The sequence below is a fragment of the Chelmon rostratus genome, chromosome 15 (assembly GCF_017976325.1).
Source record: "Chelmon rostratus isolate fCheRos1 chromosome 15, fCheRos1.pri, whole genome shotgun sequence".
Lineage (NCBI taxonomy): Eukaryota > Metazoa > Chordata > Actinopteri > Chaetodontiformes > Chaetodontidae > Chelmon > Chelmon rostratus.
Genome location: NC_055672.1, coordinates 17,764,901 through 17,780,766, shown reverse-complemented (window position 1 = coordinate 17,780,766; position 15,866 = coordinate 17,764,901). Strand labels below are relative to the sequence as shown.

General features: G+C 43.1%; 2 protein-coding genes across 3 annotated transcripts; both read left to right on the top strand.

The window, feature by feature from the left end:
* The first annotated feature begins 1,970 nt into the window (after nt 1-1,970).
* On the top strand, nt 1,971-10,305 carry pabpc4 (poly(A) binding protein, cytoplasmic 4 (inducible form)). Its single transcript, XM_041953486.1, has 15 exons — nt 1,971-2,587; nt 5,037-5,230; nt 6,038-6,153; nt 7,190-7,329; nt 7,419-7,513; nt 7,590-7,727; nt 7,844-7,939; nt 8,035-8,304; nt 8,555-8,645; nt 8,812-8,907; nt 9,045-9,175; nt 9,276-9,366; nt 9,451-9,581; nt 9,689-9,813; nt 9,916-10,305. Exons 1-14 carry the CDS (start codon nt 2,395-2,397, stop codon nt 9,788-9,790), a joined length of 1,884 nt encoding a protein of 627 aa, XP_041809420.1. The 5' UTR covers nt 1,971-2,394; the 3' UTR covers nt 9,791-9,813; nt 9,916-10,305.
* A 1,170-nt stretch (nt 10,306-11,475) lies between these two features.
* On the top strand, nt 11,476-15,448 carry ppie (peptidylprolyl isomerase E (cyclophilin E)). Of its 2 annotated transcripts, XM_041953135.1 has the most exons (10): nt 11,476-11,520; nt 12,009-12,107; nt 12,223-12,266; nt 12,571-12,597; nt 12,730-12,811; nt 12,900-13,003; nt 13,088-13,211; nt 14,436-14,621; nt 14,715-14,857; nt 15,254-15,448. In XM_041953135.1, the coding sequence occupies exons 1-10, from the start codon at nt 11,490-11,492 to the stop codon at nt 15,320-15,322; spliced, it is 909 nt and encodes a 302-aa protein (XP_041809069.1). In that variant the 5' UTR covers nt 11,476-11,489; the 3' UTR covers nt 15,323-15,448. The 2 variants fall into 2 exon arrangements, with proteins under 2 accessions (XP_041809069.1, XP_041809070.1); XM_041953136.1 differs by lacking the exons at nt 11,476-11,520; nt 12,009-12,107; nt 12,223-12,266; ... (2 more) ...; nt 12,900-13,003; nt 13,088-13,211 and adding an exon at nt 13,306-13,516.
* Nucleotides 15,449-15,866: the final 418 nt, after the last annotated feature.

Genomic DNA, 15,866 nt, shown 5'->3' with positions numbered 1-15,866 from the left:
CACGGCTGAGTCGAATATCTATAAAAGAGGCCAGGTTGTCAACCTCCGGCTTTCTGCCAAAGCCAGAGCTGAGGAGCAGCTTTTCATCCAGTCCTGCTTTGTCTCTACGTCTCCTGAGCCTCAGACTAGACCGAGGCATGCAGTCATCATGAATAAGGGGTAAGCAGCCGGCCAGGACCTGATTGTAATGTTTGTCCTTGATGTTTACAGTCACCTGTGATATGTTTGCTCTCTGCAGGTGCACAGCCCCATTGGGTTCTCCTCACGCTGTTGTACAGTTTGTGGCTTCTAACAGCGCGGATGTTGTAAATTTTGTTCTGAACACATCGTATCTCATTTCCGAGGTGAGGGTTTATTTGATGAGTTGGTTTCATTGCTGTGCGTCTGCTGTTCAGCTGAATGACCTTGTGAACTGTCTTCCTCCTCTGAAGCTGTACGTCCACTGCAGTGTCCTCCTCTCAGACCAGGGTGTCACCTTTGGGTCTAAATCCTGCAACTATAATGTGATCCAGTCCAGGTATTTGCATACACATAAAACTGTATTTTGTGACCTCCCCATTGCTTGATGAGATGTCTATTTTCAGGTGGGAGGACCTTAGTGGAACTGCAGAGGTGTGCGAGTGCTGTAGCTCAAAGTGTCGAGGCCTGTCAGCCAAGTCAGATGCAAAGGCTGTTGTCAGTGCTGGTCCCTTTGTTATTGTGGACAAAGATGTAGCAGCGAGTCCCGAGCCCTCTGTCTCTGAAACGCAAGAAAGCTCCAGTGCTGCTCTTCCCAATTCCATACAGTTTGATGCCTCTGATGGTGCAGCGACCGAGGACACAGTTGTTCCTGGTGCTTCTATACCAAGAAGCAAGTTCTCCTCTCCCCCTCAGGGTGCAGTGGTTGTGAGTCAGGACCCAGTTGCCAGGCTGACCCTTTGGCTACCTGGACAGGTGCAAGATACTGAACACAGCGAGAAAATCGATTCTGAGTCTGAAGGCAGCTTGACAGTTCAGTTACAGACAGGTGACACAGTATCAAATGATCTTCCTGAGCAAGAGTCTCTGAATATGCCCACAAATTTGAATTTCCTCACACTGGTTGACTGGATTGTTTCCCCAAAACTGGGAAAAGCAGCTATTGCAGAGGATCCCCAAAGAGAGACATGGTCAGGATTTGCATTAGAGTCTCCACAAGAAGCTGACATCCCTCTACCGGATGAGATGACCGTAAATGTCCTGAACCAGAAAGTTTTTAAACAAATCGGAGACGAGCTGGCCCAAAGGCAGGCAGATGTGGCTGCGACGCCCCGAGAGGGAACAAGTGACGCTCCACCAGTGATTCGCTCAAAACTTCAGCTTTCCAAAGGCGTGGATGGGTTGCGGACGCTGAGTTATGAGGAAGAAGTGGTGAAGCAACAAGAGGGAGAAGGTGCCATCAGAAGATTTGGGATGGCTGGGATTAAAAGAAAACAGGAGCCGAGACTGAGGGGGCTGCGCTCCACTTTCCTGGATTTATTGAGGTAACTCATCTTTGTGGTTTTTGTTTTGATATGCAAGTTCCATGCATGTGACTGAATTTCTCTCTCTCCTCAGGAGGATGGACAAAGCAGAATAACTGCAGCATATTTCATGATTACTTTGCACTGAATAAAAGTACTGAGCAATAACCTAGTGGGTTTTTATGTTTAAAATGTGCTTTTTGGTTTCAATATTTTTTTTCTGCAATAATCCTCAGTAAACGACATTTTTAAGCCTATAATAAAGCCGGTCCTCAGCCTGCTCTCTCTGGCAGCCCTGTTTTCCCACCCAGATGTCGCTGTGGGGAGCTGGGCTGTGTAGTTAGGGCAGTGCAGTGTGCGCTCTCCCTTTTACGCCGCATGCTCGCCGTTTTTTCTATCCTAAGTTTGACCCTGGCCGCTATTTCCTCCGCGCCGCCACTCGCTATAAAGTGCCCATGCTTTTCCTCACGCAGTCTCTTTCCCCGGCCACAAAACAACCGTGAGTGTCTAACTCACTGTTCCTGAAAAACTTAAAAATAATATAAAAAATATAAAATCTACAAAATCTTCATAAAAACAAGTACCTTAATACTTAAAGAAAGAACAAACGTTTAAAAAAATCGCAAAAAAAATTTAAGAATAAAAAAACATAAACAAGAGGCCTCGGGCTTAACCCGAAGTTGGCATCTTTTTAAAGGAAGACATCGATTTGTGTCGTGATTTCTCCAGGTTTGACATTTCCTCTGCACGCTGGACCGGACAGCCAGCTGTCAGTGTCTGTATCAGGCGAGAATTGAAGCGCAGCTTGGCCCCGGGATACACTTCATACCGGCATTTTTTGTTTTATTTTTATTTTTCTGACGTTTTTTGAAGCAAGCTTTGCATTCACTTATTTCGTGAAGTCCGCCGAGATATGAACACAGCGACGGGGAGTTATCCGATGGCTTCTCTCTACGTTGGCGACCTGCACCCCGACATCACGGAGGCTATGCTGTATGAGAAATTCAGCCCAGCCGGACCGGTGCTCTCCATTCGGGTATGCAGAGACATGATCACCCGGCGATCTTTGGGATACGCTTATGTGAACTTCTCGCAGCCTGCAGACGGTAAGAAATGAGACATGTGAAGCGATCAGTGCGGGTTGAGCGTGATGCGCACACGCGTCAGTGAATGCGGCTTTAAGAGGCATGAACGCATGGGACCCTTCAAGTAATGACAGTGTCGACTTATGTTTTCAATGTCAGCCTAGAAACTCGCACACAATCAAACGCGCAGTCGGGGAGACACCGGTGATGCGTTCAAAGCATGGCTCTGTTCCTTTTTCTCTGGTGGATGAAGTAATATTTATGCAGTTTGATCACAGCACTTCTTCAGACAGCAGTCATTTGACCCATATAAGCATGTCCCACTTCTTGTATATTCCTGCTAATATGTCACTATCATGGTTAAAGCCCTCATACACACACATGCTGAGTTAGTCTTTCTCCTAAAAGTTAACAAGTCATTTTATGCCCATTAATCGTAGCACTACGTTTGGGAATGTTGGCTCCTTGTGCAGATCTCACTCATTCAGCCCAAAATGACCCATTTCTGCTCCTATTTAAAGGGCCACTGAGTGAAGCCAATTCCCATTGCCCCGCGCTGCTACAGTACACTCACTGAAAGCATGAAAAGGGACGAGCACAGCTGAACAATAACCCCGCACCACCTGCTCCACACGTTTGTGTGTATTGTCTGCTACATGCAATAGTGTCAGATGTGATCCTGTTATTTCGATTCAGCATTATTTTGAACTGGTTAGGAAATAGATGAATCATATCTGTTTATCTGGACCACTTAAGCTGCCTGTGGATTGTTTATCTGTTAGAACCACATGCCTAAAGCGACAACAAATGTATCAGAAGTGTTTGTTATAATGCTTTTCCATTTCCAGTCAATGGCACCAGGGCATTGAGCAATAGTAACAGGTGTTCTGGTTGTCTTTGGAGGCCTGGTGTTGTTTTTGCTTTTTTTTGCCTCTTGTATTGACGTTAAACACCTGTCACAATTTATCTGAGTCTGTTACCAAAAGCTGGAGCAATGATAGGTTACAACTGGCTCACGTCCAGGGAGGTAGTGTCGCTCACTTGAGTAATTGTAACAAGAGCCACATGTGAGAAGACACCATTTGTCATTGGAGGTGTAGACATGGGGGATGGTAGCTGTTTGGTATTTACATGGAGTCCTAACACGTGCCTGTGGGGCAGTAGCATGCTGCCTGTAACATGCTGCGAAAAATATACCTAAGCAGACGTGTAACCGGGCAGTGCATCTCATGCAGAGTAAGGCAGGAGTTGAATTGGTTTGCATTAGCTTGCTTCATGCCACAGCTGTAGATGTAAACACTCATGAGAACTGATGTTGTAGCATTCTTGTTGAGCGTGTCTCTTCCCCATCAATGATAGAGAATGCTCTACTCATTCTCCATGCTAGCACATACCTCTCAGGACCCCTCTCTAAATATAGAAGGTCTTTCGGAGCAGCCCAAAATCTGCCTGCCTGTAATAAATGTAAGTTCTTAACATGACAGAAATTGTTAAGAGGGATGAGTAATCCAACCCTCTTAACCCTTTCCACTATTTCCTCTTAATATGTGAGTGGTTACCATGTGTTACATAGATCTCTCTGCCTCTTTATTAAACTAAGATTCCTGCTCTGAACCTTCCAGAAGTCCACATGTTTGACAGCGATCACTCACCTTCTCTGAGCACACGGGTTGGGAAGTACAATTGCAAGCCAAACTGCTGATGCCAGCAGACGCAAGGCAGCTCCGTTTTGTTTACCAGACACTTTCAGCTGGAAAGCCTGGCCTGTGTGTGTGTGTGTGTGTCTGTTACTGTGGAGTGACCGAACAAAAGGGTGTTTGGCATGTGTGCCCACATGGACATGAGAGCCTATATGAGAGTTAAAGCGATAGACGGAGAGAGGGATGGTGTAAACTGAATCTTTGTGATTAAACTGGGCTCAAAGAAGACATAATGATTTGAGCAGATGAAGAATGAAACCTATTACTTCTTAACAGCATAATTTAAGCCCGTTTGTGATATCTAAGGGCCTGCTGTGCGGCCGCTGCACCCGGCCTAGGTGGGACGTTGCCCAGCAGCTTGTGGTGAAATGGAAGGGGACCATGTGCTCCCAGCTTGCCCACTGCAGTTGCTCCCCACACCTGTCCCAGCTGCTCATCAGCCACATGGTCTGCTGCAGTATCTAAAGCATGTTACTCTGGCTGGCAGCAGGGATCCTCCATTGTAACATTCAGTGCACAGGAGGACAAACTGCATTTATATACACACTAGCTTCAAGTTATTTCTCTGGGAACGTCGTCGAGGCAGTGCTGTGTTTGTGGTGGAAAAGGAAGGCTGCGTTCCTTGTGTGAAAGTGCTCCAGTACATCTATTGACCGTGATAGCAGGAAGCGTGATACTCGTGACTGATAGCTATGTTTTCAGACTCAAGGCTCCAGGTAAACAACCACCCATGTCCATTCCCTCCACCCCTCTGCCCCTCCTCCCTCCAGCTGAGAGAGCCCTGGACACGATGAACTTTGACGTGGTCAAAGGGAAGCCAATCAGAATCATGTGGTCCCAGAGAGACCCCTCCCTCAGGAAGTCTGGAGTGGGCAACGTGTTCATCAAGAACCTTGACAAGTCCATTGACAACAAAGCCCTGTACGACACCTTCTCTGCCTTTGGCAACATCCTCTCCTGCAAGGTACATTTTTCATGAATGTGACTGCTTTAGAAAAGCACATTATTACTGCTTTAATACAGGATTACTGCTTCTCTTATGCTGTACGCTTATATAATACCACAAACAGGGCAACACACTCCTGCTTGGGGATTTCACACAAATTGCTTAAATTGGATTAAAAAATTGAATAATATTGTAATCTACTTAAAACTTTGTCATGCTTACTCATAAACAATCTCTCTTCACAGTTCCAACTAGAAACTAGTCACATTGTAGTAATAACTGTAATATTTTACTTGACTTTATGCATTCTATGTGCCCTATATTTTATTGTTTTATATGATGAATTTATTTTACATCTTTCATCCTTATTCAGTCTTACTTTTACTATCATTATCAAGTGGGTTTTATTCTCCATTTTACAACACATCTAATTCTCACAAATTGACACCTTATATAGATCTTGTTGAAGTGACAACCAGAAAACAGGTGTAAAACTGTCAATTTTAGTTTTTTGGAGGGGTGAAACTGCAAACAACCCCCATGTAAATAGTGTGGATTAAACAAATAAGATTAAACATTTTAATCTGGACGGAGTCTAGCGCCTTCCGGTCTTTATGCCAAACAAGGCTGTATGGCTGCAGCTTCATATTTAGAGGATGGATTTGAGAGTGGTATTGATCTTCTCATCTAACTGTTAGTCAGAAAGCGAGTAAGTGTATTTCCCAGAGTCATGCACCACTGCTTTAAAGCTGAGGAACTGCCTGCATGCGTCATGATGCCTTGCTACTGGGTTCATATTTACCCATCTGTCTTCCTCTGCGCCAGGTGGTGTGTGATGAAAATGGCTCCAAGGGCTATGCTTTTGTCCACTTCGAGACCCAGGATGCCGCTGATCGCGCTATTGAGAAGATGAACGGCATGCTTCTGAATGACCGCAAGGTGTGAGTGTCTGATCATCTAGGAACCGGGGACAAAGGGGTGTTCATTGTTGATATTGTTTTAAAAAGACTTATGTAGAACTTAGCCCGAACTTTAGAAAGATTCTGATTGTAACTGAGAGTTATCCTGATGCTGAAAGTCTGGATTTAGAGGGTACAGTACTGACTGAGCTTGTGGTGATAGTGGTAGTAGCTCATGTCTACCAAACTGTGTTATATTCTGTGTCTTCATGTATAAGCCTGACTTGTCTGTGCTACACTTGTGTTGAGTGAACTGACTTTTCGTGTCTTTTTTCAGTTGGTGAGTTTGTGTGTGAATAATCTGACTAATAAACTCATCTCTCACTACCGCCAGTACGAAGACGACCACTAAACCGACAGATAACAAAATCTTACCTCTCCTACCAGACGCATTTTCTGTTGCCTCACATGTCCACTCGCTGGTCACCCGTCTTGGAGTGTTTGTATGTGTGTGTGTATGACCACGCTTGTGTGTTTTTAGTGATGGATCGAATGCAGGAATGCAATGCTGGATGGCGGAAGGAGAGAGAGGTCGTCATAGCAAGGTATATAAGATCATTTGGTCCTCCTCAGCTTTCCTTTGTTCTGTGAGACTCTGTTCCTCCATCCCTCTCCATCCACCTCCTCATCACGTTTTGGACCAAGAATTAGGATGGTTGTCACTGTGTTGTCTAGCATGCCGACATATCTGCCTGCCTCTGGTGGTATTAACAGCAACTGGTGAATGTTTTTTCGTTGTTTACCACAGGAATGATGACACACATGGTGAAATGTAGCCATGACTTTGTTTGGTGGATGTTGTCCCTGTTTTTGTAAAAGAATGTACTCTCTTGCTTACCGTGCTTGCGCGATCAGGTCTTCCTCTGTCATTGTGGAACTTTCTGTACCCGGAAACCCGGATCAAGAGTGTTTTAGATCGGAAAAAGCAGGTCAAAAGAGATGGATCCTGGTTTGTTTTCTCACTTCCCTCAGGACTGTTTTAAAAGAGTGTGTACCGCTGCTCTCCCTCCACCTTCAGGTTTGTGGGTCGTTTCAAATCTCGGAAGGAACGGGAGGCTGAACTTGGTGCCAAAGCCAAAGAGTTTACCAATGTCTACATCAAGAACTTTGGGGATGATATGGATGATGAGCGCCTGAAGGAGCTTTTCGACAAATATGGTAAAAATCTTAATGGGTATTATTCCAAACGCTAATGTGCTCTGGTTCTGCTGTCTTACCGCCACTTACCTGACCTTTCACTTCGGCAGGTAAAACACTCAGCGTGAAGGTGATGACAGACCCCACCGGCAAATCCAGAGGCTTTGGATTTGTTAGTTATGAGAAACATGAGGATGCTAACAAGGTACTTTGGCCTGATGGATATGTATTAACGGAGTATCTGTGGTCATTCCTCCTGATAATAATGATTTCGTCCAAAGGCTGTAGAGGACATGAACGGCACCGAACTCAACGGCAAGACCGTGTTTGTGGGTCGGGCTCAGAAGAAGATGGAGCGACAGGCGGAGCTGAAGAGGAAGTTTGAGCTGCTGAAACAAGAGAGAATCAGTCGTTATCAGGTCTGTAGAAGCTAAGCCCTTATTTAATCAAATAAAACGAATCAATCTTAAATTTTCAATGCATTGATCCCAAAGAAGCTGCTACGTACAAATCATGAGTCTGTCTTTGGTTTCAGGGTGTTAATCTCTACATTAAGAACCTGGATGACACCATAGACGATGAGAAACTGCGTAAGGAGTTCTCTCCATTTGGGTCTATTACAAGTGCTAAGGTGAGAGAAATCAGATGCATCACTTCAATACAAATATAACAACAGCGTGACAATATAGTATGTTTGCAGTTGCCCTGACACTATCTGTATTACAGGTAATGCTGGAGGAGGGTCGCTCCAAGGGCTTTGGCTTTGTCTGCTTCTCCTCCCCCGAAGAGGCCACCAAGGCTGTGACTGAGATGAACGGCCGTATCGTTGGCTCCAAACCCCTCTACGTGGCTCTCGCTCAGCGCAAGGAGGAACGCAAAGCCCACCTCACCAACCAGTACATGCAGCGTATTGCTGGCATGAGGGCCATGCCTGCTAACGCCATCATTAATCAGTTCCAGCCCACCAGTGGCTACTTCATGCCAGCTGTACCACAGGTGTGAGAATCAAAGTCGGAGATGATTGTGTGTGTGTGTGTGTGTTGTGTGTGTCCGTCAATCTTTTAATGTAGGTTTAAAATAAGTTATATCAAGAAAGCTATAATAATTCCCAGCAGTTTTTGCACTGCATTACCCAGAGGCCACCAGGAAAACATTTGATACATTTGTTTCAATAAAAAATGCTACAGATTAACATAGTTTATTACTTTAATCCCATAAAATGAGACATTTCACTTGTACCCTCCAGGCCCAGAATAGGACTACATACTATGCACCCAATCAGCTGGCCCAAATGCGACCCAACCCCCGATGGCAGCAACAAGGTGGCAGAGGTCAAGGTGAGCATGTGGCAGTGTATGATCTTAATCTATCCCTGACATACTTTCAGTTACCTAATAAACATAATAAGACTGCCAAGGCCCTATTTAAGATATATACATTTTAAATGCAGTTAAGTTTTGTATTGCATCTCACTGTTTTTGTCTCTGCTTCTGTCACTCCCAGGTGGTTTCCAGGGGATACCCAGCTCGCTGCGTCAGCCAGGACCCCGTGCCAACCTGAGACACATGACTCCTAACAGCGGCGCACAGGGCCCACGGGGTGTGTTCATCAATAATGAGCAAAACGATCACCATCAATGCACTGGCTCTAATTTTAGCATTTTTGACGCCACGTAGACAGCAGAGGTTGTCGTGACACTGTGTAAATTCTGCTCAATTTCTCCTCCTCTCTGCTAGCTTCTGGCCAGGCCATGGCACCTCGTCCCTCAATGGGAGTCCCCGGGCCCCGTGCCATGCCTCCATACAAATATGCCACTGGTGTCCGTAACCCCAACCCCCAGGTGGTGCAACCTATTGCCTTACAGCAGGTATGGGCAAAAGACCAATCATACCATCTTGTGTTCCCGTCACATCAAGCCCCCAAACCCTAGAAATAATTGTCCTATGTTCTTTATCTGTCCCTTCAAGGCTCAGCCAGCTGTGCACGTTCAGGGCCAGGAGCCTCTCACAGCCTCCATGCTGGCTGCCGCGCCCCCTCAGGAGCAGAAACAGATGCTAGGTATGGAGTCCAGCAATGGAATGAATGAACTCTGCGGCTTTTCAGGTTTTTTTAGGTTGATTTATTCTCCAATTTTCCAAACAGGTGAGCGTCTTTTCCCACTGATTCAGTCCATGCATGCCAACCTGGCAGGAAAGATCACTGGCATGCTGCTGGAGATCGACAACTCTGAACTTCTACATATGCTGGAGTCTCACGAATCTCTGCGTTCAAAGGTACGCGGCAACATCTATCTGTGCCATACTGGCACACTGGCACGCCTGTTATCCATATTATATACTACACTGTGTCATTATTCACGTTTCATTTGATGGTTGTGCAGGTGGAAGAAGCCGTCGCTGTGCTACAAGCCCATCAGGCAAAGAAAGATGCCACTCAGAAAGTGGGCAGCATGGCCACTACTGCTGCTGCTGCCACATCCTGAAGACCGCGCGCTGTGTTAAAGTGGTATGATAACACACAAACAGCCAAACAATTCATACTCATACTATTCAGTCATACATAATAGAAGTTTTGTGGCAACACTGAAAAGTCATTGTGTTGTTTCAGGGCACAGAAAACTGAGCAGAGATGGGGAGAGACTCGCTACACCGACTCCAAACACCAGACTCCTCTCAACAATTATGCAAAAATTAAGAAAAGGAAAAGAAAATGTAATTTTACCGACGTACTTGAACATTTTGAAAAATGTTACAGTTCATAATTTTCTAGAGCTGTAATACTTTTAAAGTGCATACCAAAAGCAATAATGCAAATAAATCTTGAATGGAGGCCCTTAACTTTGTGGCAAAGGAGAGAAAACCTTTTTTCTAAAAGGAAAATGAGCCTTGTTCTTCTTCTTTTTTTTGCTTGGAAGTTTTATGTTTGATTTGAAATGATGGACTCCTCCATCCTATCATGTTATCATGGGTGTGTGGTATTCTCAATAAAGGGATGATATATCAAGGTTATCACTCTTGTGTTTAATGTTTACATGTAACCTATTTCATTCAGTTTCAAGTATGTATATGTGGTATGACGCACACCACAGAGAGGGACAAAGCAGGGTAAGGGACAGAATCATCAGGACACTGCAGGAGCAGTGCCAGGCCTGGGCTAAAGGGTGTTCCCTCTTTTGACATATGATTGGAGTAGCAATCAATAGAAACCTCACAGTCAAAATCAAGCAGAAAGTCACTAACATAGAACCATGAGATCTGTCACATTTACAGTTTGTTTCATGTTAAGCTCTAAAAATTATAAATCATTCAAAGGGTCTCATTTTCTAAATAAGAACAATATAATGTTGCAATAAAAATTATATTTCATTGGTTTCAACTTCATGTTCAAGCCATCATTCTAAACCAACCTTTAAAAATGGTGCCTTATCAGAAAGAGGTGTCCAAAACATTATTTGACCACACATAAAATGCCATTTTTTAATACTGAAAGAAAGTAAAACAAGATATATAGCCTAAAGTTGTGTAATTAACAGGTCTTTTTCACAGCACACTAGGACCCGCTGTAGTAGGAAAAGCACAGGTGTAAATGATAAAATGAATGATGGCTGCATTCCATTTCGCTGCTTCAGTTTCAGGGTCCTGGTTTTTTGCCATAGACATTATAAATAGAGTATTGAACATGGTAGCTCACTGTCACACCTCCATAGCTTACTGGGACACTTAAATAGAGCCCATTCATCATTAATGATTTTATTAACAGCTGTGGTTTAGCTACTACGACAAGTCGAATTGCCTGTTGTGAAAAATGGAAGTCAGCCATCTTTCATTTTATCATGTACAGCTGTCCCTATGAGACAGACCGACCGCTCTGAAATCTCATTTTGTCTAAATACCAGCCTCTGAAAAAGGAGAAATGTAGCTTTCTTAAATTGTTAGAAAACAGATATAAAAGTGAAAGATGAAATTGATAGAAACTGGCCCTCCCAGTTACAGCAAACCTGTCGTGGCAGTAAGTCAAATGTGAAACGTTTATGACGGAATAGAAAAGTGAGATTAGACTGATGGCAGCTGCAGACTCCACCGACAGGCGGCGCTATAGGGAATTTGGTCATGGGGGCGGGCTTCAGTCTCAGTGCACCAATGAGACGCTGCTGGGGTCAAAGTTGAAGGGTTAAATCAAATATGGCGGCTAACAAACGAGTGCTGTATGTAGGTAAGTTAATGTTACTTTTCATAAACATATGTTAAAATAATATTGTTTCAGTAAATGTAGCTAACGTATTAAGGATGTTACACTATAAATGATGAAACTGGACCCGACTAAGTGTGTAGAAAATGCACATAATATGAGGAAAGCCTCCGATACGTAAAGATTCAGCCGGTAAAACTTAAACGCGACACGTAAAAACATGGCCCCTTCGCTGGTTTTAAACTTCACGTATTTCCCACAACAGCACTGATAACGTATTTAATGTCAACTTATGTAATGAACTCTGAATAAACGAAATAAAACGACAACTAAAAAGCTTTAGCCTCAGTAACTCGGGACGCCATTGCTTCTTCTTGTGTCTTGAACGTAGCACGTAAACCCGCTCGGTTATTCTATCCTCTGAATAAACACACAAACAGACATTTGGTCATAATCTTCATATCGGCAATTTTTCTGCTGGTCTCAGCCTCAGTGTTGTGTGTTTCTGTCAGGTGGCCTGGCAGAAGAGGTGGATGAGAAGGTGTTACATGCTGCTTTTATTCCGTTTGGAGACATCACAGACATCCAGATCCCATTAGACTATGAAACAGGTAAGGTGGAGAGTTTTGCTCTTCAGTGTGATAGTGACTGCACTGTTTCTGTGTAACATTACACTCTGTGGGTAAGAGAAATATTAAGCTGTACAAATGTGTCTTCTGATTGCAGAAAAGCACAGAGGATTTGCATTCATTGAATTTGAATTGGCAGAGGTATGTACTTGTTATAGTGCTGAATTACACATTATTAACCCTATAAAGACAATCAGAGAATCTGCTTGAATTGAAATTGCAGATTGATCACTGTAACCCGACTGGCTATATTATATATTCAGAGCAACATTAATTCAAATAAGATGTGTAGTCGCATTATTGAGTGAGATTGTGTTGCTGACACATGCTTTACTTTTCAAATCTACTTTAATGTACAGCCATGAAACACAAACATCACACAGTGGGACTTTCATGGTAGATATGTCTGTGCTCATAACTGTTTTATGCTTGTTGTCCTGTGCAGGATGCTGCAGCAGCTATTGATAACATGGTAAGAGGCATTCATGTCAGAGAAGTTTAATTTGTGTTTGTGAGACCTAGTTGTTGTGGCTTTACCTAAAAGTCCAATCAATGAGCTTCCTGTTTTAATATTGCCTTTTTTTGTTTGTTTGTTTTCTGCTAGAATGAGTCTGAGCTTTTTGGACGGACTATTCGGGTCAACACCGCCAAGCCCATGAGAATCAAAGAGGGGTCTTCTCGACCAGGTATTGATAAGATAACTGTTTGTAGAAGCCTTTGCCTGAACAGTAGTTGCAGTCTATGGATCTGATTTGAACTCTGCTTTACCTTCAGTGTGGTCGGATGATGACTGGTTGAAGAAATTCTCAGGGAAGACTGCAGAGGAGGGTGAGGGGGAGGCAGCGGGTGGAGAAACAACCAATACTGCAACACAGGAGGTGAGACTGCTTTCATCCTGATGTGTCTTGGTACCTCTGACTCCTAGCCATGTTAAGATATGACACGAGACTTCCTTTTTGTAGGGTGAGCCCCCGGCTAAAAAGGGCAGAGTTAACCCTCAGGTCTACATGGACATCAAGATTGGAAACAAGCCAGCAGGGAGACTACGCTTCCTCCTTCGGGCTGACATTGTTCCTATGACAGCAGGTGTGTATGCTGCACGCTTTAGGGCTTTCATCATCACATATTTATCAAACATAAATTCTGTAACTGCACAATGGTACATTTGTTTACATTAAGAATTGCAAAAGACACTTGAGTGTAAGGATGATAATTTTGCTTTTGACGGCCTGATAGCCCCTAACCAGTGACTAATCGATTAATTTTGAGGGGCACACTGGAGTGCATCTCCCAGTTATGGTTTCCCTGAGAAAACAATGTTTCCGGTCCACTTGTTCTGGAAGATTTCAATGTCTCAGGCAAATGGGAGGAATTTCAGGTGAATGTTATCTGTAAGTATGATCCCTATATGATCCCTAACAGCTTTTGAAACTGGTCCAGTATTGAGCAAGGATGCTGCAGGTCTTTAATGTTGCTCATCAATGTAGTCCATGAAAAGAAGTTTGTTTTTGCCACTGACAGGCTCAGATTGTTATTCAAGTGTCTGACAACGTCATGGAAAAGACCCCGACAGAAAAAGACCTTTTAGTTAGAATTCTCACCGGAGCCACCAGACTCCATTCACAGAAACACTCATTTTATCATTGTAAAACTCACTTCATTCAAAATCGACAGAAACAAAATAAAACTCACTTAAACTGTCTTTGTTCATATTCCATCATTCCAACAATCACCGCCAACCTTAATTCAAATTACTGGTAGAGGAGCAAGAGAGAGGTTACAGGGAGAAGCAGCGGGGGAAAGCAGTTTGTCAAACTGAAATATTTTCTCATTTAACACGAGAATTAGTTTCACGTCACTTTATGATTAGAGAGACTTAAATATGTCAGACTTTGTGACTTTTAGCTCATTCTCCTTCTCCTCAAAGTGTTTTTAAATGCGTTAAGTCGCAGTAGCTCTCGATGGCATAAAATACTTGCGATCAAGGTACCGAACTATCTCTTTGAAATCCTGCGCCCTCTACCACACTGATTAGCAGCATATCAGTGTTAATAATCCAGCACACCAACTGGGTGATGGCCTCAGATCGGCTTGTATCACACTGTTTCTGTGTATGCAAATTAAGCTATTGACCGACGTGCCTAGCCAGTCAAAAATACTCTCTGTGGTTAAGATATTAATGGCTAACTGTTGACATTCCTGCTAGAATGAATTCTGCTGGAGTAATGGAGTGTGTAGTGATATCCTCCTTTGGAAAAGAAAAATCAGCTGTCAAACAGTGACTTTTTATATTTATATATCTTCATACAGAGAATTTTCGCTGCTTGTGCACGCACGAGAAGGGCTTTGGCTTTAAGGGCAGCAGCTTTCACCGCATCATCCCTCAGTTTATGTGCCAAGGAGGCGACTTCACCAACCACAACGGCACCGGTGGCAAGTCCATCTACGGCCGCAAGTTTGATGATGAGAACTTTGTCCTCAAACACACTGCTCCAGGTGAGGGGTTTTTGTAAGAAATGAGCTTCATGGTTTATGTTCGCTAGCAGATCCTCTGGATAACTGGTCAAACCTTGTCTGTCGCACTCACAGGGCAGCTCTCCATGGCCAACTCTGGGCCTAACAGTAATGGCTCTCAGTTCTTCATCACCACTGACAAAACAGACTGGCTGGATGGCAAACATGTGGTGTTTGGAGATTTGGTGGAGGGGATGGATGTGCTCAATGCGATGGAGGTACTGACACTGCAAAATGATTTTCTTTCATATGATGCATTTTAAGGTATCTAGTCCACAATAAAAATAAAAGGTTAATTCAGCCTGAAATCACTGAGCAAAAAAGTTATTCACCAATGTGGTCTTTAACTACCTACTACATCACTGTCTGCTGGGTTACCAAAGGGGACATTAATCTTATGACTAAAGATAATTTTTTCTGGATCAATTGAAAATTTTCTAAGCAATTAATCTTCATTGAAGTTGCAAAAAAAAAAAATGTTTTTGATCAAACTGTCCACAAGTGTAATCTAGATTCTAGTTATACACATAAACGTATAAACATCTCTCTGGGCTTTATGTTATATCAGTGATAGGTGGCATTTTGCATCTTGTAAATCTGTTTTCTTTCTGCAGGCTCAGGGATCAAAAGACGGCAAGCCGAAGCAGAAGGTCATCATCTCTGACTGTGGAGAATATGTGTGAATGATAAAGAAGTGTGTGTGCTTGTTTGTGTGTGTCTGTGGAGGCAGTGTGTGCCTGAGAGCACAGTACTCTGAACCCACCTCACCTGCCATGTAAATATTTCAATAAACACCTTTTTGTTTTATAAAGAAATCACAGCTTGATGTCTGTTGCTCTGTACAACATAAATGTCACATTGATCTGCTGATTGTTGGTTTACCCCTTTATAGATACATAATGACTTATTTATAGCACGTTTTCGTCATTATTTTGACGTTGAAATTAACGAAAATTGATTAGTCAGTGTCAAAGAAATAATTATGGACACATTTTTTTCATACATAAAATCTGAGTTGGTTTCAAATTTTGTATACTGTATGGAAATCGTACGTGCTATTATATTATTATTATCTATATTTCATATCTATAGATCTACTTAATTACTTTTTTTGCAAATAATGAAATGACAACGTTACATCATTTCCATAAATTATTCAAACTTGACAAATAGAAAATCAAAGGTCGTCCGTTCACCTCACTTAATTGGACGAACAAGTATTCAGTG

Coding starts and splice junctions, on each gene's coding strand:
- ppie (XM_041953135.1), top strand. CDS start 11,490: ATGGCGGCTAACAAACGAGTGCTGTATGTAG. Junction 11,521..12,008: donor CAAACGAGTGCTGTATGTAG/GTAAGTTAATGT, acceptor TGTTTCTGTCAG/GTGGCCTGGCAGAAGAGGTG. Junction 12,108..12,222: donor CCCATTAGACTATGAAACAG/GTAAGGTGGAGA, acceptor TTCTGATTGCAG/AAAAGCACAGAGGATTTGCA.
- pabpc4 (XM_041953486.1), top strand. CDS start 2,395: ATGAACACAGCGACGGGGAGTTATCCGATGGCTTCTCTCTACGTTGGC. Junction 5,231..6,037: donor GCAACATCCTCTCCTGCAAG/GTACATTTTTCA, acceptor CCTCTGCGCCAG/GTGGTGTGTGATGAAAATGG. Junction 6,154..7,189: donor CTTCTGAATGACCGCAAGGT/GTGAGTGTCTGA, acceptor CTCCACCTTCAG/GTTTGTGGGTCGTTTCAAAT.